General features: G+C 51.5%; 1 protein-coding gene across 1 annotated transcript; it reads left to right on the top strand.

Annotated features, from left to right (window-relative positions):
* Positions 1–40: 40 nt before the first annotated feature.
* On the top strand, positions 41–22,115 carry Irs2 (insulin receptor substrate 2). The gene is made up of 2 exons (XM_055608472.1): positions 41–4,040; positions 19,816–22,115. The coding sequence occupies exons 1-2, from the start codon at positions 41–43 to the stop codon at positions 19,818–19,820; spliced, it is 4,005 nt and encodes a 1,334-aa protein (XP_055464447.1). The 3' UTR covers positions 19,821–22,115.
* Positions 22,116–23,744: the final 1,629 nt, after the last annotated feature.

Genomic DNA, 23,744 nt, shown 5'->3' on the forward strand with positions numbered 1-23,744 from the left:
CGCGCATCCCGGCCGGCCGTCGCGGCCTGAAGCGGCGGCGATGGCGAGCGCGCCCCTGCCCGGGGCCCCCGCGCCGGCGGGCGGGGACGGCCCGAACCTCAACAACAACAACAACAACCACAGCGTGCGCAAGTGCGGCTACCTGCGCAAGCAGAAGCACGGCCACAAGCGCTTCTTCGTGCTGCGCGGCCCCGGCTCGGGCGGGGACGAGGCGGCGGGGGCCGGGGGCTCGCCGCCGCTGCCGCCGCGGCTGGAGTACTACGAGAGCGAGAAGAAGTGGAGGAGCAAGGCGGGCGCGCCGAAGCGGGTGATCGCGCTTGACTGCTGCCTGAACATCAACAAGCGCGCGGACGCCAAGCACAAGTACCTGATCGCCCTCTACACCAAGGACGAGTACTTCGCCGTGGCGGCGGAGAACGAGCAGGAGCAGGAGGGCTGGTACCGCGCGCTCACCGACCTGGTGAGCGAGGGCCGCTGCGGCGACGGGGCCGCCGCGGCCACCGGCGGCTCCTGCAGCGCCTCCCTCCCGGGCGGCTCGGCGGGCGCCGCCGGCTCCGACGACAACTACGGGCTGGTGACGCCCGCCACGGCCGTCTACCGCGAGGTGTGGCAGGTGAACCTGAAGCCCAAGGGCCTGGGCCAGAGCAAGAACCTGACCGGGGTGTACCGCCTCTGCCTGTCGGCGCGCACCATCGGCTTCGTGAAGCTCAACTGCGAGCAGCCGTCGGTGACGCTGCAGCTCATGAACATCCGCCGCTGCGGCCACTCGGACAGCTTCTTCTTCATCGAGGTGGGCCGCTCGGCCGTCACGGGCCCCGGCGAGCTGTGGATGCAAGCCGACGACTCGGTGGTGGCGCAGAACATCCACGAGACCATCCTGGAGGCCATGAAGGCGCTCAAGGAGCTCTTCGAGTTCCGGCCTCGCAGCAAAAGCCAGTCGTCCGGCTCGTCGGCCACGCATCCCATCAGCGTGCCGGGCGCGCGCCGCCACCACCACCTCGTCAACCTACCCCCGAGCCAGACCGGCCTGGTGCGCCGCTCGCGCACCGACAGCCTGGCGGCCACCCCGCCGGCCGCCAAGTGCGCCTCGTGCCGGGTCCGGACGGCCAGCGAGGGCGACGGCGGCGCGGCGGCCGGGGCCGGGCCGGCGGGCGGCAGGCCGATGTCGGTGGCCGGGAGCCCCCTCAGCCCCGGGCCGGTGCGCGCGCCCCTCAGCCGCTCGCACACCCTGAGCGGCGGCTGCGGAGGCCGCCCGAGCAAGGTGGCTCTGGCGCCGGCAGGGGGCGCTCTGCAGCACAGCCGCTCCATGTCCATGCCCGTGGCGCACTCGCCGCCCGCGGCCACCAGCCCGGGCAGCCTGTCCTCCAGCAGCGGGCACGGCTCGGCCTCCTACCCGCTGCCTCCCGGCCCCCACCCGCACCTGCCGCATCCGCTGCACCACCCCCAAGGCCAGCGCCCGTCCAGCGGCAGCGCCTCCGCCTCGGGCTCCCCCAGCGACCCGGGTTTCATGTCGCTGGACGAGTACGGCTCCAGCCCCGGCGACCTGAGAGCCTTCAGCAGCCACAGGAGCAACACGCCCGAGTCAATCGCGGAGACCCCGCCAGCGCGGGACGGCAGCGGCGGGGGCGAGCTCTACGGGTACATGAGCATGGATAGGCCCCTGAGCCACTGTGGCCGCCCTTACCGGAGGGTCTCCGGGGATGGAGCTCAGGACCTGGACCGAGGCCTGAGGAAGAGGACTTACTCCCTGACCACGCCTGCCCGGCAGCGGCAGGTGCCCCAGCCTTCCTCTGCCTCCCTGGATGAGTACACCCTCATGAGGGCCACCTTCTCCGGCAGTTCCGGCCGCCTCTGCCCTCCCTTCCCCGCGTCCTCTCCCAAAGGGGCCTACAACCCTTACCCGGAGGACTATGGGGACATTGAGATTGGCTCTGGCTCGCACAAGAGTTCCAGCAGTAACCTGGGGGCAGACGACGGCTACATGCCCATGACGCCTGGCGCAGCCCTGCGGAGCGGCTCAGCCCTGCGGAGCGGCGGCCCCGGCGGCTCCAAGACCGACGACTACATGCCCATGAGCCCCACCAGTGTGTCCGCCCCCAAGCAGATTCTTCAGCCGCGCTCTGCGGCGGCCGCGGCGGCGGCGGCCTTGCCCCCCTCCGGAGCGGCAGCAGCACCCCCTTCAGGGGCTGGCAGGATCTTCCCCGGGAACGGAGGCGGCTACAAGGCCAGCTCCCCAGCAGAGAGCTCCCCCGAGGACAGCGGGTACATGCGGATGTGGTGTGGCGCCAAGCTGTCCGTGGAGAACGCAGACCCGAAGCTGCTCCCCAACGGGGACTACCTCAACATGTCCCCCAGCGAGGCGGGCGCCGCGGGCACCCCGCCCGACTTCTTCTCAGCAGCTTTGCGGGCGGGCGGCGAGGGCCTCAAAGGGGTCCCCGGCCACTGCTACAGCTCCCTGCCCCGCTCCTACAAGGCCCCCTATTCGTGCAGCGGAGACAGCGACCCCTATGTGCTCATGAGCTCCCCTGTGGGGCGCATCTTGGAAGAGGAGAGGCTGGAGCCCCGGGCAGTCCCCGGGTCTGGCACCTTTGGGGCAGCCGGAGGCAGTCATGCCCAGCCTCATCCCTCCGCAGTGCCTTCCCCCATGAGGCCAAGTGGCAGTAGTGGTGGCCGCCCCGAAGGCTTCCTGGGTCAGCGCTGTCGGGCAGTGCGGCCCACCCGCCTGTCGCTGGAGGGACTACAGACTCTTCCCAGCATGCAAGAGTACCCTCTACCCGCAGAGCCCAAGAGCCCTGGCGAGTACATCAACATTGACTTTGGCGAGGCGGGCAGCCGCCTCTCTCCGCCTGTCCCCCCCCTCCTGGCCTCTGCGGCCTCGTCCTCCTCACTGCTCTCAGCCAGCAGTCCTGCTTCGTCCCTGGGCTCAGGTACCCCGGGCACCAGCAGCGACAGCCGGCAGCGCTCCCCGCTCTCCGACTACATGAACCTGGACTTCAGTTCTCCCAAGTCCCCTAAGCCTAGCACCCGCAGTGGGGACGCAATGGGCGCCATGGATGGCGTTCTCTCCCCAGAGGCCTCATCCCCATGCCCGCCGCTGCCCCCACGTCCTTCCGCCTCCCCTTCCTCCCTGCAGCAGCCTCCGCCTCCGGCTCCCGGAGAACTGTACCGCCTGCCTCCGGCATCGGTTGCCACATCCCAAGGCCCCGCTGCTGGCTCCTCGACGTCCGCGGAACCTGGGGATAATGGGGACTATACCGAGATGGCCTTTGGCGTGGCTGCCACCCCGCCGCAACCAATTGCGGCTCCCCCAAAGCCAGAAGGTGCCCGAGTGGCCAGCCCCACATCGGGCTTGAAGCGGCTGAGCCTCATGGATCAGGTGTCCGGGGTGGAGGCCTTCCTTCAAGTCAGCCAGCCCCCAGACCCCCACCGGGGTGCTAAGGTCATCCGTGCAGACCCGCAGGGGGGACGCCGTCGCCACAGTTCAGAGACCTTCTCCTCTACCACCACAGTCACCCCAGTGTCCCCGTCCTTTGCCCACAACTCCAAGCGCCACAATTCGGCCTCTGTGGAGAACGTCTCTCTCAGGAAAAGCAGCGAGGGCAGTGGCATCCTGGGAGGAAGTGATGAGCCTCCCGCATCCTTAGGACAGGCACAGCCCTCACTGGCTGTGCCCTCAGCACCGCAGGCCAGGCCGTGGAACCCCGGACAGCCTGGAGCTTTGATTGGCTGTCCCGGAGGGAGCAGTTCTCCCATGCGCAGAGAGACCTCTGTGGGTTTCCAGAACGGCCTCAACTACATCGCCATTGACGTGAGGGGCGAGCAGGGGTCCTTGCCGCAGCCCCAGCCACAGCACCCACAGCCAGGAGACAAGAGCTCCTGGGGCCGGACCCGTAGCCTTGGGGGGCTCCTCGGTAGCGTCGGAGGCACTGGCACCAGCGCAGGGTGTGGGGGCCCAGGCACTGGAGCCTTGCCCTCAGCCAGCACCTACGCAAGCATCGATTTCTTGTCCCATCACTTGAAGGAAGCCACGGTCGTGAAAGGTGAGGTCCTTTGACCTTGAGGATGGGAGGCAAGGCGGAATGTTGGGTGCCTAGATGTTACTCCTTCCTAGTGGCTCTTGGCCCAATTGCCAACATGCTGGCTGGCTCCTCTCCCTCTTGGCTGCCATGTCATTGTCTTTCTCCAAAGAGCTGGTCAAGAACATTGAGTTGAGTTAATGCCATTCCTCATGGGTGGGAGACCCTGACCTTGTTTTAGGTTGGGCTATCTTTCGCCTGGGTCCTTGTGGCCCTGTCTTTCCCATTGCTGGCTCAGTGGAGGCTACCGAACTGCCACTCCAGAGGAAAGTTGTGTAGATCTTCATAGTTGAAAGTGCCGAAGGCCCCAGCTGCTGGTTCTGTGTGGGTGGCTGGGCCCCAGGTCACGGCTGCCTGAGAGTCCCTCCTGAAGCGAGCATGAGTCTCCACGCTGCTGGCAGGAGCAGTTCCTGTCACTGCAAGTTTGCACGTAGACTCTGACAGGCCTGTCCATCGAAGGCACCTTAGTTTTCACAGGGAAATGGCAGTAGCGTGGCTTTGCCTATGTAGCCCATGGCAGCTCTTCTCACCTGAGCACAGCGGGGAGTTTCCTGGAGGGTTTCCTGCCTGTGGGCGCTAGGCAGGTAAACCTCCCAGGAGTTCTGGTGCTGCAGGTCCGGGACCTGGCAAGATGGCATTGTTAGTAAGTCCCCAGGTAATACTGGAGCTGTTGCTGTGGGCATGCCGGTGGCAGAGCCCTGGGGAGGTGTGGAACTCCAGAGTTGCTGGAAGGCCCCTGTGGGCTGGGTGGGGCGAAGGGTGGGGATTGGCACTGGGACAGGATGTTCTGGGATTCTCAGAGCACCTCAGGCGCTAACACTCAGCCACGTTTCGGGACCGGGGATTAAAGAAAGCACATGAAAGATGAATGTGCAGGTCTTTCTCCGGAACCTTGGGACTGGAGGATGCCCACCACTGCCTCTTCACCCCTGCAGACACCCATGAGCACGGATGGGCTTGCTGTGCAGCTGGCAAAGCCTTCTCTGCCTCAGAGTGGCTGAGGTGTGAAGGTGGGCAAGGGAGCTCAGCTCTGCTGTTGTTCATCTTGTCTGTGTTTCTGTGGGGTTCCGCCAAGGACAGGCTTTGCGCCACCGTGGAGCTAGTGGTGTGTTTTGGAAGCAAGGTGGTGGTCTGTCTCACAGGAACCTGGGCACTCTAGGTTCTTAAAGTAAGTGGTCCAGTGGAATGCCTTTTGCACCCAGACTGTGTTGTGTAGTATATTTGGGGCTGTTAATTCATTGGATCCAGGTTTATAGCTTGGGGCAAATACTGGCAAATTCTAGGGTAATAGTTGAGAAGCTAATTCTTTTGTTATTCTAATTGAAACTGGAGCAGAGGAAGAGGAGTCTCTAGCAATTAGCTGCAGAACAGCCCTTCACCATCTGATTAAATCAACTGGAAGTTGGCAGAGCGTGTCTCCTCCGTGGTAAATCTCTCAGCTGAAGGTCACTTTGTCAAAGTTTTACTAAACAGCACAAAATTTCTAGTGCTAGGGAGTTGAGGCTAGCTAAGCCACAGGCCGTATAAACACAACCGGGTGTGTGTGACTGAATGGGGCAAGTCCGTCAGTCTGCCTCACCCACACACTTACTTGGCCACTTCCATGACCCTGGTAGAGGTGGTGGGTAGCCATGCAGAGTTGGGCCCATGTTATCTACTTTGGGAACCCCAGGCTGAAGTCTACACGCAGAGGCTTGGGGTCTGCGGTATAGCCCCTGCATTCAGAGAGAGGTTAGAAAGAATGCTGGCCTGCAGGGGGTAAGTTTGTTTGGACACCTGGTTCATCTAGTCCGGCTGAAGGTTTCCCACCAGGATAAAATTCCTGTCAGCCTGCAGGATTCACGCATGTGAAATCCAAACAGGGCATTTTGGTTTCCGTTTGTCAGGTCCCACAACTGTTATGCTAAACTCTTTTCTAAAGGGGGCTATTTTTATAGGAAAAACAGATAACAACAGTTCATCTATTGTGCCAAAGCCACGTGTTCAAGGGGAGGTAAATGTGCGAAATTAGATTTCTGGCAAATTGACTTGAGCAGAGAGCAGCATCGGAGTGGCGGAAGTGAGCATGCTGTCTCTGCTCACAGAGCTGGGCCCTTGATGTCTGTTGAGCCACAGCGGACCACTGAAAACCCCAACATGGACTTCTTGTGTGCAGTTCACACGCATGTAGAAATTGGTGGTGGGCACAGATTTGAAGTTCTCTACAGAGCACTGCTTTGAGAAAGTGGTTTGTAGAAGCCAGGCTAGAAGCATGAGTCTGAAGCTGAAATGGAGAATATCCGCCCTCTTATCAAGCTCGCTCAGCCCAGGCTCTTAGCTGTGCCCCATGTATGTCCATCCAAGCTGCTCGCTCGTAGTCTCCTTGGACAGACCTCGTTAGTTACACAGGCATGGAATGGTTTCATTCAACCTCGGTCATATTTGGTACCTAAGTGATACAGAAGTAAAAGTCCTGGCAACGTTGTATAGTCGATGGCACTTGAGTTGGAAATGGTGGGTTTTTTAAATACAGCTGACTGAGAATCTGGAAAATGCCAGGTACGTGTGTATGTGTAGAAAGTTGTTAGAATTGTCTTGTTGGGAACTGAGAATTCATTGGATTGACTGTGTTTTAAAATGAGTTCTATTAAAATCATGTACATTGTTGTCTGTAGGATTAGATTGGTTTGGTTCCTAAAAATCTTAGTTTTCCTCCATAGAGGGATTTTCACTGTGGAAAATACCTGATTTAGTTCTGCCTTGGGAAGTGTTTGATCCTCGTGCCCAGTGCAATGGCCTCGCAGACCTCTTGTGTCTCAGTGGGTGCCACCTGGGCCTGGTGCCTAGGGAATGAGACCGTGCTGGCCAGCTCCCACCTCCTAAGGAAGAAGCAGCTGAGTTGCTAAGGAAAACACTCAGGCTTTGGTGAATGAAAGTCACGTGGCCAGTTATGCTTCCTTTATTGAAAGAAAAGCCTTGACTGAAGCAGTGTGGCTGAAGGAAGGAGGGAGGGGCCAGGAAGCCAGGGTTCTGGTTGCTAATCTCCTCTGGGGAGCCACCGACCGGACCCGTCTTCTGGTGGAGTTGATTCTTCCCTTGCTGGGTCATGAGGAGGTGAAAACCAGATCTTTCTAAGCCCTGAGGAAGTGCTGAGAAAACAGCAGCTCTGTGATGTCAGAAATGTGAGCATGAAGGCACTTTGGAAATGAGTACTCTTAAATTAAAAACTAATAAATAAAACACAAACTGGCAGTAGTCTGAGGATGGAGACAGTGGCTTCTTAAGTGCTTCCCTGCCCCCATTGTAAGCTGTGCTTGGTTCGCTAAAAACCTCACCTCCTTCCTTTAAGAATTCAATAAAACCAGGTGGATAGTTCAGCCATAGAGCAATGTGAAAGAGAGTAGCAAAACAAAACAAGAAAAGATTTGTTCCAGAATTTAAAAATAAAAAAAGTAACAGTGTAGAGATTCAAATTACACAGTAGCAGAACAATTAAGAAAGACAGGCCTGCTGTCTGCCTTGGCTTCAAAGTACACTTTATACTCTCCTCTGTGATGTCTTCAGGTATTAAGAGCTGTTGACAAAGCTGAGGATGTGTAATTAGAATATACATTTTTAAAAACTGACTCGTAATGCTGGAAGCTCTCATCTAACAGCCAAGCCCTTAAACTTCCCGTGTTTAATTAGCCAGCAGCGTTCAGCAGGGATTCGGTTCTGTTTGTTGACTTAAAGTGCAGGTCACTGCTGAGGTTTTGAATTCGACGCCATGCTATCTGTTTGTAGGGTAGGAATGTGCTGGATTCTTTGCTCTTCACCCCAAAGGATAAATTTTAATAGCAGCAGCTGTGTATAAAGGCGCTCCGTTAGATTTCTACTAACACCTTTTCTTAGAAGCATATTCCAAGAGCCAGGTAACATTGCTATCAGGTTTGGCGAGCTGGCCAGCTTTTTGTTCTGTTTTGGGAGGGGGCCTTAGATAGTACAGAATTGCATGTTCTCTCTTCACCTTGGAAACAAGGAAAATGTAGCTTTATTCTTGCATTTACACTGCCAAGTAGCATGAGGGCCACTTTGACTCAGAGGGGAGCTGAGCCCAGCTTCAGCCTTTTTGCTGAGAGAATTGTGGTGGGGGGTGGAGTCTCTGCAGTCTCTCCAGACCAGCATGAATAGACTGTATGTTTTTTGTTTTTAAGATTTTTGTTATTATATGTACAATATTCTGTCTGCATGTACACCTGCATGCCAGAAGAAGGCACCAGATCAAAGTATATGGTTGTGAGCCACCATGTGGCTGCTGGGAGCTGAACTCAGGACCTTTGAAAGAGCAGCCACCTCCGAGCCATCTCCAGCCCCATGTGTATGTTTTCAAGAAGTACCAAGCATTTTGATGTTGCCGTTTTAGTATACATTTCCTGAATCTCAACAGTGACAGGCTTCAAAGGTTGTGTAACTTACCTGGCTACTGGTTTTATGACAGTAATGCTTTCCAAATCTAAACTGAATAAATACTCTGTGTTCATTTTCATTGGTTTCAATGTGTCAGTAAAGACCGCAGAGGGAAGAGAGTAGTTGGGGTTGATGGCACAGGGAGGTTAGGTACCAGAATGTTTCTGGGGGGAGATTCTGAGGTCAGGGGTGGCCACTGGTCTTTGAGTGTCTTTTGGGGGTAGTTTCCTAAGCTCATACTGAGCTACCCTGAAGTAACACATGCAGAAGAAAGTTGGACTAGACAGCAAAGCAAGCTGCACACCAGGAGCTGCTTGCTGGGTGCAGAATGTGCCAGACACTTCTGGGCTTGGCAGTCTTACTTCTTAATTTAATTCATTGTGTTAGAATGCTGAAATAAAGTCAGGGTAAAATGCACAGGCTGTGTGTGGATGATAAAGCAGTCCATTTAATAATTGCAATTTCTTTTCCTGCTAAACTAGAAAAAAAAATACTGTTTTACAGTCATAGTTTTTTGTCCAAAGGCGTGCTAGAAAGTGCAGGCAAAAGATTTAAACCCTGTTCCACTTTCTCATGTGTGGTATTTATGCAGTGATATTTGTGAAATATTTACTTCCTGTGCATTTACTGTAATTGGGTCAAACATTTGGATTCATGATATATTTTAAAATATAAACCTTTGCATGAACTTTTAAGTACAGAGTCTTTCGATATTTATTTTTTTAAATTATCAGCTTTTCCAGAAACATGTTTAGAACTGCTATTTCTGTATGTGTTCCCATATTGTATTTTTATACCCATTTTTTATTCCTAATTGAGACTCAAATGCTAATGTATTCTGAGCACATTCAGTCTTTATTCAGTCACCTCAAAAATATTGGTTGTCTATTCTTTTAATCCTTAGAGGGCTAGGAGAGGTTCTTTATGATTAACAGTAATATTTAAGCTTTGAGTTTTTTTTCGAAGCCTAAGTGGAAGCTCCGCAGTTCGCCCTGGGAAAAGCTGTATGCTGGTATTACAGGCGCCTCAGCTGTGTTGCATGGTCGCAGTGCACTGTTTAATATCTATCAGTGTGACATACTCTCTCTACTTGCTCTGTAGACTTAACTCAGGCCATCTTCAGGGACAAAATGTATCATTAACGATCCAGAAAGGGGGGCTGGAGAGATGGCTCAGCAGTTAAGAGCACTGACTGCTCTTTCGGAGGACGCAGATTCAACCCCCAGCACCCACATGGCAGCTTACAACTGTATGTTAACTCTTGTTCTAGGGAATCTGACTCCCTCATGCAGACGTACATGTAGGCAAAACACCAATGTATATAAACTACAAATAAATAAATCATTAAGAAAAGCAGTCTATAAATGTGCCAAGTATAAGGCAATGCTGAAAGAATTCTGCTCATTGGGTGTAATGAAAAATGAAAAACGTATTCCACACAATACCGAAGGGTAATTTCACAAGGTAGAGCTGGGAGAAATGCAGAACATTTTTTTTGTAGTGTTTTATTTCTGTAAGTCTAATGTCATGTGTTGTGTGACATTTATACACCCTGTGACTTACACAGAGTCAGCTTCTATGTGTATGGATGTTTTGCCTGTATTCATGTCTGTGTACCACATTTGTACCTGCTGACCAGGGAGGCCAGAAGAACGCATCAGAGCCCATGGGACTGGGTTTACAAAAGGTTGTTAGCTGCTGTGTGGGTGCTGGGAATTCAACCCAGATCCTCCGGAGGAGCAAGTGCTCTAAGAGCCAAGGCATCTCTCCGGCCTCAGGCTCAGTTTTTGAAGTTAAAGGGGTCATAGGGGCCAGGTGGCCTGAGCAAGGTCATTAAGAAAAAGAAGGGGTGATGTTGGCATCTTGGGCCCTTACCCAGGCTCTTTTTGCTCAGTTATCAACTTGGACAGGGCCCACACCCCTCTGCCTCAGCATTTCCAAGCTGATCCTGTGTTTCTGGTCTCACTTGTTTGGCAGTGAGTTGATTTCCCATTTCCCTCTCATTTCCCTCCATACACTATTCAGAGTAAAAGGGAACAGTTAAGGAAGAAGAATGGAAAAATGCACGTTGTGGGAAGGTCCTCTTTTTAATTTTTGTAAAGCCAGTTTCCACCTATCAATTTGAAGAACTTCATTGTGTTCATTTCTAAGTACCTCTCCCCTTGTTCCCCTCCCCTCCTCCCTTTTTTTATAACCCTTGTTTGTTTTTTTTTGTTTTGTTTTGTTTGTTTTTTGTTTTTGTTTTGTCTAGGGATTTGCTAGCTTATCTCCTGGAGGTAACCTATTATGGTCCAGGCTTTGCTTCCTGGACCTCTGGAGGTGTCTGGAATGAGACATTTTTATTCCTCTAGCAGTTTTTAAGTTTTAAGTAAAGAACACAGGGCATGGTACTTGATGCAAACTCAGTTTCCAAGTACATTAAGCCCCTTCAGCTCAGTGTGGAACAGTGTGTGTGTGGGGGGGTGGGATCCAGAGGTACATGAGGGGACACAGAACTGTGAGCCACTGCCTCAGCAATGTCCTTTCACAGGCTGGTGTCTTATTCAAGGTCAGATTTCATTTGGGTATAGTAGTCATTAAATACCATCAGGAAAGCACTGGGGACGGTGGTCTAGAGGTTGGCACGCCTTGGGTGAACATCTGAGCACCTTGCCTACCCTCCTGGGCTCAGCCTGCTCTAGTGGAACAGCTGAACAAGCGTGGCGGGCCTGCCAGCCCCCTGCTATTAGGACACTGCTTAGGTGTGGACAAAAGGATGTGTTTGAGGTAGCAAAATAAAAGTGCCCATTGAGAAGATCGTTCACACAACAGCGGAGAATGTTGGTAAGAAGAAATTTTTCTAGCCTAGTTGAACATGAAGGCTGAGGCTCCCTAGCAACACTGAAGCCTTCACTGTTTGGGAGCAGAGCCAGCCCTGCTGACCTGTGATGCAGCCTGGGTTAATACTCTCAGCTTCTGTGTCTGTGCCCTAAGCACGGAATATCATACACCCCACACAGCCTGTTAGCAGCTTCCAAGGAAATGAGTCATTAACTCAACTAATGATGGGTAGATTTGGAAAGTCACCAACTTAGAATTAGCCTCAGGACTGGTTAGTAGCTAATCAGCTGTTGCAGGGTGGTTATCTGAGGACCAGGTGTCCCACTGGGTCTTATTGTTCTTAAGGTCCTTCGAAAAAAAAGTTGTGGGGAAAATTATTTAGCTGGATTTTTGCATGGTGACAAACCGATTTCGTTCAAATTAAACTGGACATAAGCAGTCCCCTTTGGGGATAGTGTGGTTATAAAAATAATAATAAAAAAGAATACTTAGACAGATGCACCAAGAGTTCATTAGATGCTCACAGTTAAAAACGAGTAGATCATTAGAAGGCTGAGTGTCCAGGCCATTGCTGTGTTCATGTTGTCTGAGTCTTGGAGTAGGGTTCCTTCTCCCTCCAGCCCTGGGCCAGGAGCCTGCCTTCGTGAGCAGCATGTGGCTGCAGTGGGCTGATGGAGGGGACTTCCACAGGACAGTCAAACCAGAACCATGGAAGCTTCTCCAGGTTTCCAGAGAGTCGGGTTCAAAGTTCAGTCTTGCCATCATGGATCTGTTGAGCACTTTCTAGAAACAGAATATTCTAGAACCAAAGAGTGGACTCTGGCTGCACTAACAGACCAGTCTCAGCCATTGTGTCCATAGATCAATGAAAGAGGGAAGGAGAGGAGACAGGCCCAGAGGATTGAGAAGAGGGATGGATGGGTACATGCATCCTGTGACTGGATCACATCTTGGGGCACTGACTTGCAGGTTGGATTGAGGGAGGGGAATTGGGGCTGGGGCAGGGGTGCTGTGTGATTGATTATGCAGCCCCTGTTGAGGTCCCATCGTCCTTATCTCAGTTCTGGTTCTTCAAGATGTCCAAAGTGTTCGAGGGGACAGCTGGCTCTAGAGATGGGCTGCCCTTGTGTTCATAGGTGATTGCCCTCGTGGGGGTGGTGTACCGCCTTGGGAGCCGCTGCTGTTCCTGGAATCAAAAGTGGCTGGAAGTCTAGAGCAGCGACTTATCTCTGTGCCTTCAGCTTCAGGGATAGATTAAGCAAATAAAGCCAGCCTCTGAGCCAACATAAGACAGACAAACACAGGAGAGGAAGAGGGTGGCTAATAATATATCAGGCTTTTGCCCTCTTTTTTTAGTTATTTTGTGGGTTTGTATGAGAAGGCAGTGCTTTTTTACCAAAGTAGATTCTGGATGAACTTAATTGTGAAGTTAGTTGTAAAAACTGAGAGCCACGCTCTCTGGTGTGCTGTGTGGGGGCTCTTTTTATCACAAACAGTGAAGTCTTTTCCAAGTGTGGTATGTGTGGACTCCCCAGCTGAGGCCCTGTGCCTCCCGCCCTTCAATTGAGCACATTCCAGGAAGCCACTTTTGTCACTGCAGTGACCCTGTTTGTCCTGTGTCTTTCTAATCGTTAGAAAAGCAGAGGGAACCTCTCCTCTTTTTTTCCCCCTGAGTGGGGCCACCCTGGGCCACAGCTCTACCCTTACCCCTCTTCAGGATCTTGTCTGTCCCTGGCAGATGGGGAAATGGTGAAGCGAGTGGGTGAGAAATCTTAGAATTAGACTGAAATGACTCCACTAAATCTTTAAGGCATGCAAATAATGGCTTGGAGCATTAAGCAGGATTGGAGAGCCACAGAGCAGCTAGGTTTTGTGTGACAGCGTCAGAAATCAACTAAGTAGAACTGTGGTGCTCAGTGGGTATGGCAGACTCCTAAACCTTGGCATTCACACACACCTGGAAGGGAGGGTCTGGTGGCCTCGGAGCCCCTCTTCAGGATGTGGAGATCTGGCTTCCTTGGGGAGGTGCCTTCCATGACTGCAGGGCTCCACTGTAGAGGCTGAGAGTGGCACGTGTCTGGGCACGGAGCTTGGGCTCCTCTCGGCCTGTGTGTGCAGAGCACATGCGACAGATGTCTCTGGCCAGCAGCATGCACAGTTTTGAAAGCTTGCTGGCGTTTGGGGCCCGGTCAGCCTCAGTCTGCTAAGTTACACTTCACAAGTCGCTGTAGAGGCGGTGGTGTAAAGAACTGTCTGCCTTGACGAGCTAGGAAAGAGGCTCATCCTTCTGGGTTTCGCCTCCATGGCTTGTTACTCCTTCCAGAAGCCAAAATGTAACCTGCTGCTTTTCAAGGGAAACTGAGGGAAAATTACTTTCTGTGAGTCATGTAGACCGAGTTCCAGAATCTGATAGACCTCTGAGATGGTGTGCTGCCTCCAGCCCTCTGATAATGAGAGGGGGATGTCTAGCCACCCACCCTGAAGACCTTCATCCTGAGCGGCCATGCCTGCATACTGATGGGTTTCCTTCTCTTGGGCTGTCGCTTCCAGGTGCTGCATAGAACTTGGGTGAAGCCATGAGTTCACAGGATATCTGGCAGACAGGGGCTGGCTTGCTGATTGACCTACCAGTCTCTAGCCTCTGCCTCTGGGCCTGATTGACAAGAGCAGATGACATGTCCTTGCTTTGGGTCTAGCTGTCAAGGTGGGGGGTGTGGCTTTGCCTACTGTGCTCAGCCCAGCCTTTTCACCCTCTGTCACAAGGAGCCTTGGCCCCTGCTCTGACCCAGGCATCCTGGGCCTGAGTGCCCTAGTGTGTGTGGCTGCTAGAGGCTCTGCCTGAAATGAAGTAGTCATTTTGGAAGCGTAGTACGTATGGACTTGAGCGCTTCGATCTCCTTGTAAGCATGCAGGCCTTTGGCTGCAAGAGGCCCTGTGGATCCCATGCAACTGGCTGAACTGTGTGGCGGTGGGGGCTGCAGGGGGCAGGGCAGGGCAGCCTGCATTGCGGCTGGATGCTATGCCACACTGGGGTCTGCACCAGGCTTTCCTGCCCTGGTTTGAGTAGGGTAGGAGGTAGAGACACTCTGGGGGTTCTGGGGTTGCCTCCATCCAACGTGAGTTCTCCATCTCCACTGGGCCTCTCAGTGGTTCCCTCTGCTGCTAGGTATCATAGCAGGGTTTCCACTGTTGTCCTGGATGCATCTTAGGAGGGGGGAGGGACCGTGACAGCAGGTGCCCTATGCCCTACTGCTGTGACTCCCCAAACAGTCAGAGGAGACAACCTTCCCCAGCAGCTCAGGTCTGAAGAAGGCTTTGTAGTTCAAAACATGGCATGTGGCTGCATGCCTGCATGGATGAATATACTCAGAGAAGTGAAGGAGTCTGACCACAGAGTGTGAGTCATGCCGAAGCATGTGCTGCTTGATGTAGAAAATCAATACTCATGGATGTTGTGCTTGCAGTCAGGATGGTTTCTGTACAGAGTCTCCTTTGACGGCTTCACTGTGACACTTCTGGGGGTGGGTGAGGTGGGGAGAGAGGTTACCCCTGTTTTCAGGGGTGGGTGTGGTGGCCACAGTCCTGTGTCTGGCTCTGGTGAGTGTAGCCGTGAGGCCTCCCACACATGTGTGGGTTTCAGGGTGCAGGAATAGTTGCAACTAGTGGCTCCTGTGCCCCCACCCCCAGGGAATGGCAGTGTTTGAGGGGTGGCTCACAGTGGGGGCCGTGGCAGAGGCTGGGCTGAGTTTTGTTCTTAGTTCCTTTTCTTGCTGCTGCTGCTGCTATGGAACACCTGATAAAAGCAACTCGGTCGGGTTTATTTTGCCTCAGAGTTTGAGAGTACACGCCATCGTTTGGGAAGGCGTGGCTGGAGTTTGAGACAGGTGGTCACATTTGTCCCCTGAGTGACTGATTATTGCTGTGATCAAGTTGGCAGTCAGTATTAACCATCATAGCAATAAGCAGGTTGGTCATCAGTTGAAGGAAGCACATGAATCTGCTCCGAATATTTATCCTACTTTCTGCGATTTGACAAGGAAAAAAAAATAGGTTTTATAACTCCAGTTGTAAGCATTTTTATATTGTACATAAAACATAGTTTTTACACCAGTGTAAGCCATCCTACAGAGGTGTGCTAGATCTGAGGAAAGAATGAAGCTTCTTACAGGACGCTTGTAATTTTAATGCTGGCTCTTGAATCAACTATTCCCATGAGGGAGAAGCTTCGCCCTTTAAGTCAGACTTTCAGATGACGCAAGAAAGATTTGGGCATGGTGAATTGCAGCTGTGGTGCGTATCGGTTTCTCTTTGTGAAGCTAAATATCAGCAAAGCTTGCATTTAGTGGTGGCCAGATGGATTCTGAGCTGTGCTGTGCATTAGGAAGGCAGAGGGATCACTGTAAAGGATGCTGGCTTCACACTCGGTCTTATGACTCGCAGGGTCTGTAAGAGGATAGCGTGGCCTTTAGCGGGCAGTATTGCATTTCTGAAGTGCGTAAGCTTGCAGAGAATTTCCAGAGGTATCAGTTGGTCTCAGGTGTAACACACAGGTGGAAAATGTGTGGCGCTATTTTGACAAATGGCTCTGTGTCTTCTTCTTCCTTGATAAATGTCGGTGGGCTCATCTGCCTTGAAGGGTTGGTTCACATTGGTTCTGTGAAGGATTGGACAGTGAAGGTTCATGCTTGGTTACCATAGCTACCCAACTGTGCTTGAGGTGGAAACAGCTGCGCTATGTAAGTGACAGTGGCCATGATCCAATAAAACTTTATTTGCAGAGATGTGGCTGGCCCCTGCTGTGCACCGTCATGGTGTGTGCCATGGAAAGTATTCTTCCTCAGTATCATACCGCCTTCAGGTTTTGTTTTCCTTTTGGAAGTTGTTTATCTTTTCTTCTCCAAGAAGTGGCATATAAACTGGAAGGTTTTTATTTTAGTTTTTCAGCTAGTTGAATGTAGGTTGACTAAGGAGCATTGTCCTGAGTGCAGAGGACGTGAAGGCCAGGACATGGTCACATGCAGTCCAGCAGGCAAGATGGCTTCCCAAGGCATTATGTGCATTACCTAGTCTTCCTCATTAAACAGGATCAAACACTAACATGCTATTTAATGTCCTTTGAAGGGAGTTACATAAAAAGCCAATGAAAAATTTGCATGATCTCATACATAGAATCTTAAAGAAACAAAACAGTTTAAATGTACAGAAAGCTCAGTAAACCTGGTTGACTTGGGCTGGGTAACGTGTGGGGAGGAAGGGAGTGGGTTCAGACACAAAGAAGCTGACACACAGCACTGATGGCTCTGTGGACGTCTACAGGATATGACAATTACATTAGTGGGTTTTGTTGAGGTTTTAAAAGCCAGCAACCTTTAACTGCAGCTAGAGGAGGTGCAGGAAGGGAGCTGGTTAATTCCTGGTAACCTTTCCACTGTCCAAGCGTGCCGCATAGCAGCGTGCCGTAGCCTTTGAATACGCACCGCACCATTTCTTAGAAAACAAAACAATACGAAACAGATGCTGCAAAGCAGAAGAGGAGGCTGGATTCAAGCGTGCTCTTCTGATTGTCTCACTCTCACTTCACCCCAGACATCTCTGCTAGCGGTCAGAGGGAGCCTCCCCCTTAACAACCCTGGGATTGGAGTGTCCTGGTTTGAGAGAAGGGGTCCCCTAGGATGCAGAAGTGTCTGGAGGGTGGGGGTTGGGCTGGAGGATGAAAACAGCTTGGTTGGTTGGTGTTCCTGCAGGCAGCTGGGGGCCTGTTAGGGAGAAGCTAGTTCGAGGCCCACATTAGGAAACAGCCATTGAAACTGTGGCTTGTAAAAGCTGAGAGGCTGAGCTGGCAAGTTCCCATGGGCGAAGCTGTGGGTGTGTAGAGGAAGTTTGAAGTGAGGTGCACACCATGGCTGGGCCATTAGGAGGCTGCCTTCCTTGAAGGATTAAGCAGGACTAAAGGGCAGGTGTCTCTTCCTCACTCCAGCCTTGAGAACGCTAGATCGTCTCTTCTCCCGTCTGGGCTCAATTGTGTCATTAGCAAGTTACGACTGGAAGGGAGAGAGTTTGTGTAATAGTAAGCATTCAAAGTGAAAGGATTTTAATTGTCAGTGGAAGTGTGAGCTCACGGAAGAGAAGGCCTCTCAGGCAGGTTGTCACAGGGAGCTTAATCATCCATGTTTTCCTTTTCAATTATTTTCTTTCCAAGTTAGATGAAAGGTTAAGGAGCCGTTTTTCTTAGAATCTCTGGTGGGTTTGTTATCACACCCAACCTTATTTTTTTTTTTTTTAATGCTTTTTAGCAAAGTATGAAGATACTAAATTATCAGGCTTTTTTTTTTTCTAGGAATTTCTCTTCCAACTGAAAAGTCTCTTTTCCCAGCTAGTTCTGTGTTTAAATAAAAAAAAAACAAAAAGCCTAAACCGGGCATTGAGATGGGCTTGAAGGATGTGGGAACTCACCAAAGGGTTTGTTTCTGTCTTAATTCGATTTGCTCCTAGAAATACAAAATATGTGGCCTCTGGTTTTCCTTTGTCATGCAAATCAACATTCATCTAAACAGCACTAGTGGTTCAGGGTGCACACCTGCTCTTCTGTGCCCTGCTGGGGCTCTGAGTTCCTGGGACACTGGAGCCCGGAGCCTGGGCTCCCCAGGGCAGAGGTGCCCTGGCCCAGGTGCATCCTGGGATCCAGAACACTGGCCTCTGAACGACCTTGATGTCGAGCGTGTGCAAAGCCAGAGTCTCTTGATATGTCCCAGCAGAGGGAAGGGGCTAGTTCACCTGACCCAGATGCCCCTGGCATATATGTCTCAGTTTTTGCTGACAGACTCTGGGTTTGGTGCTCATCTGGGTGGTGTAGAGGCACTTGCTTGTCTTCTGCGTGGCCCTCTGCTGCGGCAATCTTCTCCCGCTCTTTCAGTGGTGTGTCCTCCATCTCTCCCTCCGTTTCCGTCCTTTCTCCTCTCCTCTTTTCCCGGGATCTGGGCAGAACCTTTGGAGGTGGAAACACAGGCTCATTTGACCTGATCTTCGGGGACATAGGAGTCCTGGCCTGGGACCAAATCCCACATGGGACATATCAGTGACCTATGTCATCAGTGACCTCTGAGCAAGATGAGGTTAAGCTGTGGAAGCTCCTACAGTGGAAGAAGTTTCTCTGCTGAAGTTTCCCCTTGTTGCTGCCTATCTGCTTTTTATGACTCCAGGCACTTGCTGCTTTGAAGGGTTATCTCTGCGCTCAGGGAGTTGGGTGTAGAATTGCAAGGACATTTCAAACCCTGTGACTCCACTGTCCAGATGAGTTACAGCCAAATGCAGGACAGGGGTGTGTGGATCTCTCCTGTGTGCAGAGCAGAGTCCTTCATGGGTTTCTCTCCTACCACCATGATGGGGACAGTTCTTTCCTAAGGCACATGCAGAGCAGAGCGGCCATAAATGAATCATCCCAGTGTTGCCTCTAGTGGATTTGACATAGGTAATGAATAAATAAATGTGTACTGGCCTCTCATCCTTAGGAACTATAAATATTTAAGGTTGAGGATGTCAGATTGGTAGTGTTGGAAACTATTCTCTTCCTTGTAGTCTGCATGAGCCAGTCCAGTAACAGTCTTATATGCACAGAGAGACAGCGGGCACACTCACTTTAGTTCGCAGGCCCAGAGCACATGCATCTTAGCTTGCATCCAGATCCGTTCCCAGCTCTCTCTTCTCTCCTTGGGAACTGGAAAAGGCAGGGGCGCTGGTGAGGGCAGGGCCCGGTTCTTTGGTGTCCACCTCCCCCATCCCAGTCCTGGGCCAGCCTTCTAAATATGTTCCCCAGGCAAGCATTCTGGCTGTGGTAGGCCAGGGTTCTGGCCAGCATGTGCAGCATGGGTTTTGCCACCTATTCACACTGGAGAAAGGTGTTCTGGACGTTGGTATAAAGACAGCTAGCTTCAGTATTAGGCCTTCTTTTCATAAGAATAAAAAAATGGGGGGGGGGGGAGCTACTCAGGCAATCCCTTTCTCTTACCCACCTTCTTCCGCAGTGCTTCCCAGTTTTAGAGCTTCATGAAGTTGGGCCCTTTTGCTGTGGGTCGGGTAAGGCCCCCAGACTGTCCTTGATGTCATTTCTGCCCAGCCTTTCCTCAGCTGAGGAGTCAGAGCCTGATAGTGGGAGTGCAGCCCCCAGCAGACTAGTTGGGGGGGCAGCAGTTGTCCTTCATCGTCAGTGTTGGGGACAGATGGTGGCTGTGAAGGCGAGAACCCTGCCTAGTGCCTGTGCTTATTTGCTGGAGCACTTGACAAAGTGTGTGTGTGGGGGGGTGCTGTTACTCACGCCTGTGTGCACCCTGCTGCCCCACTTCCAGGACAGCCACCCGAGCTTGCCTCTCCAAGCACCTTATTTCAGGGGAAAGACCCAAATCCCGAATGCAGGCCCACGGGTTTAGGGGAGCTCCCCAGGTTACTGTGGTCCCTGGAGCATGGCTCACCGGTTTTCTGCTCTCTTTTTTTTTTTCAGAGTGAAGTGCTGCTGGCTCTGTCCCTGCCATACTGAAATCTCCGAATCCATTCGAAGGACACTTAGCATGTTTCCAACCAATGCTGCTCACTTTCCTTTCACCAGGAGCAAGTCCACGTTCTGAGACTTCTGTGAACTATATTAGATAAGGAACCAAGAGGCCAGGGCGCCGCTCTCGCCTGCTTCCACAGGGAGCACTTGCCACCATCACACAGTTTATGTTGCATTTTGTTTCGTTTGTAAACTAAATGAGGCGCTGGAGTGCACTCCGGGAGATTGGGTGTTTCCATTGGCCCTCATAAATCCTGGCCGTCCTTGTCATTTCGTTGTTATCTTTCATTTTGGCAAATCGGATTAATCCCCCAGCATGCAAGGAGAGACTACGACACACACAAAAGTGGTCAAATCTGGTATTTACTGGCTTACAGTCAAAGCTACCACAGTCCTACCTCAGTTCAGGGTGAAGCCGGATTGATGGGCAGGGTTCAGGGCAGCTGTGCACCCAGACCACATGCTGACCTCCGCCTCTGTTGAGTAGGTGTGGACTCCAGTCCAGGTCCCTGCAGAGTGTACCTACACAGAACCCGGTGTGGGACTGGCAGTTCTCCATGGGATTGGACTGAAGACGGATTAATCCTAATAATTCCTAAATGTGACTGGAGCAGCCTCCTTTTGGAAATCATCAGCCGCATTTGGGGGCGGGGGGAGGGGTGGATCTCTCTTTGTACCTTTACAGGCTTGTTGACTTCTCTCTGTAGATGTTCATATGAGTACTTCAGAAATCAGAAGCCTTTTCTCCCCTCTACAAGCCTCCCGCCTGTGAATCTTAGCTCGCATTCCTTGAGCCAAAAATTCAATGTAGGCATGTCCACAGCTCAGGCCTGGTTCGGGGTTTGATGAATTTTGTTTTTTAGCTATATTATCTCTGACATAATGTTACTTTGTGGGCCAGCAGCGCTGCCCTGAACACGAGGGGAGGCATTCCAGCCGTTGGACTACTAACGGCCAAAGAAGGAAACCACCTTTCTCCCTGCACTCGCTCGTCGGCAGTTCTCGACAGAGACTACCCTGGGTGTGTTCTCAGTGGTCAGGAAATGTCAGTGTTGTGGAACTGGTTCACGTGTCACCTAGAAAGGGCTGAGCTTGCCGGCTGAATATCTGTCACCTTGCTGCTCCGTCACAGGACTGGAGGCCCTGCCTCCCCTGACCCCCACTCCCCAGTGCCTGTCTCCTTCATAGTCCCGTAGAGGCTACACTAACTCTCGGAAATGTGAGTTACTGGTTTATTTTTTATTGTTGTTTTTGTTTGGGAGAATATATATATATATAAGTATATAGATATATATCACTATAAAATAATGCATTGGTAAGAAGAGGCTTTTAGAGGACGACCAAAAAAATTCCATGTCTTAAAAATATATTTAATGGCAATGCAGCTGTCTTCCTGCTTCTGTGCTGAGCTTGTAGAAGAAGGTTGTATTGCAAGACAAAGTTGAATGTAAATTGACCCCCACCCTGCGAGGATCTCGCGGTTTCCTTTCCTGCAGTTGTGCGTGGCGGCAGCGGCGTACAGGCTGCCAGCACTGGAGTGAAAGTTTGCTCTGCTGCGTGCCGTGCTTTACGGAGATGGGAGAGAACCTCCTGAAACTTTGCCTATTGTTGGGACTAGGAACTCGGCCGGGTTGGCTGTGTAACTAAATCCCCCAGGGACAGTAGGGCTGTTCTGCTGACCACAGCACCCCGAGGCGGATGGGACACGCCCTCTACGCTTGGAGCGGTCACCACAGGACACAGATGGCACGTGTCCCTGCCGCAGCTGACATGAGCAGAAAGCGAAACCGAGAGTACACTAAATCGCCCTCATCCTGTACATTTCAAGAAGAGCAGGCATATGCAATATTTCCATCCTTAATTTAGTTTACAGAATGGAACCAAAATGTATAAGTGCTATGTTCACCACATTCATGCTGTATATTGGTCTTTGTACATCCTGCCTGACTTAATCTTAAATTTAAACTATTTTTTGCTATATAAACTTTAACAGTTAAACAGTGTTTTCTTTGGGTACATGTTGTTTCAGGATATCAAGATGTTAAATATATTTCTTGCTATTGTGTTTAAAAAAGAGAGTCACCCTCCCTGCTGTCTTCCGCTGTACATGCTGTATATAGGGGTCACGTGATGCCGCCGAAGACGAGAATAAACTGGAGTAGTTTAGTTTGCTGTATTTAGTCTGTATTGACCATGGATGCCCTCCTTAATAGCCATATGCAATAAAATAAAATACATTATTTATGAAATGAACACAGACTGGAGGATCCTTTTCTGCACAGATAACCAGTTTAGCTTAAGGCCAGTCTCATCCTGTATGCAGTCACTAACAAGCACTGTGGGTTTGTTTGTTTTCGGAGACAGTGTTTCTCTCTACATAGCCCCTATAGCTTTATCCAGGAACTCACTGTGTAGCCAAGCTGGCCTCGAACTCATAGAGAAAGCACTTGCCTTTGCCCTTCAGATGCTAGGATTAAAGGCATATGCCACCACACTCAGGCTCACTTTGATGCCTTTTGATTTTAACAATTTTACTCTAAACTGAAAATGCCCCTAAGAACAAAAGCAACTTAAGGGAGAAAGGGCTTACTTTGCCTCAAGCTCAGGGGTCCATTCTGCCATGGCAGGGAGGTCAGAGTGGGAGCTTGAAGGCACCTGTCACATCATAGACACAGCTCAGCTCACGTTCTCCTTGGTTTGGTTTGGTTTGGTTGTTGCATGTCTCCATATGTCATAAACCACTTTTGGGATCACGTTCTCTCCTCCTGTGTAAGTCCCAGGGATAGCACTGAGTTGCCAGACTGGCCAGCAGGTGCCCTTTACCCTCGCCGTCTTGCAAACGCCACTTTCTCCTGTTGATACTCGCCAAGCTAGGAAATGCTGCCACCCATGGTGGGCAGGCCTTCCCACCTTCCCTAGACATACTCAGAGGCTCCTGTCCCAGCTGTTTCTAGATCCTGTCAAGTTGACAAAACCACCATCATATTAAGAGAGAAAGTGTGTCTGTGTGGTGTATTGAGTACTGTTCTAAGTGTTGTATTAATTCCTTCCTGGTTCACCACAGCCTCACAACACAGTGCTTTCCAGTTTTAGGGCTGAAAAGTCCAGAGTGTGCGTGTGCATGCGCGCTGTGTGTGTGAGAGAGAGTGTGCGTGTAAGACATGATTCCCAGCAGCGAGTCTTAGAGCCTGCTGCCCACGCCAGTGTGCCCCTCCAGACACAGGAAGCGTAACCCTCACGACTGAAGTGCGACTTTGGAGCAGAAGACACGGGATGATGCTCACTGACCTTACCAGGCAGCTTCGCCCTGCTAGAGGTGACTTTTCTCTGTATGTCCTCATTGCTCTATTTAACCCTTGCAGCTAATTACCAAACCTAAACCAACCTTTCTGCAGGGAACTCCTTACCACTCACATCACAGAACAGACAGGAGCTGGGTTTCATGCGGCGCATGCTCTGTCTGGAAGAACTTGGCAGCTGTTGCCCTGTTGCTTTCCTGCGCGGAAGCCGCTTAGGGAAAAGTTCAGAACCTAGTTTCTTATTCTTAGAGCATTTTATCCTCTCTGTTTAAGTCAGCGGTTCTCAGCCTTCATAATGCTGTGTTACAGCCCCTCGTGTTGTGGTGACCCCAGCCATAAAGTTATTTCCGCTGCTACTTCATAACTAGTTTTGCTGCTGTTATGAATAGTGATGTAAATATCTGATGTGCAAGATACTTGATGAGCAATCCCCAAAGGGCTCAGGACCCACAGATTGAGAAACACTGGTTTAGCTGCTTAAAAATTCTGCCTTTGCTGTTCTGTTTTGTTTTGTCTGGAGGTTTTCCTGCCTCCACCTCCCCAGTGCTGCGATACTGGGTATGTGCACCACACAGAGCT

Source organism: Psammomys obesus, unplaced genomic scaffold (assembly GCF_907164565.1).
Source record: "Psammomys obesus unplaced genomic scaffold, mPsaObe1.curated_primary_1811, whole genome shotgun sequence".
Lineage (NCBI taxonomy): Eukaryota > Metazoa > Chordata > Mammalia > Rodentia > Muridae > Psammomys > Psammomys obesus.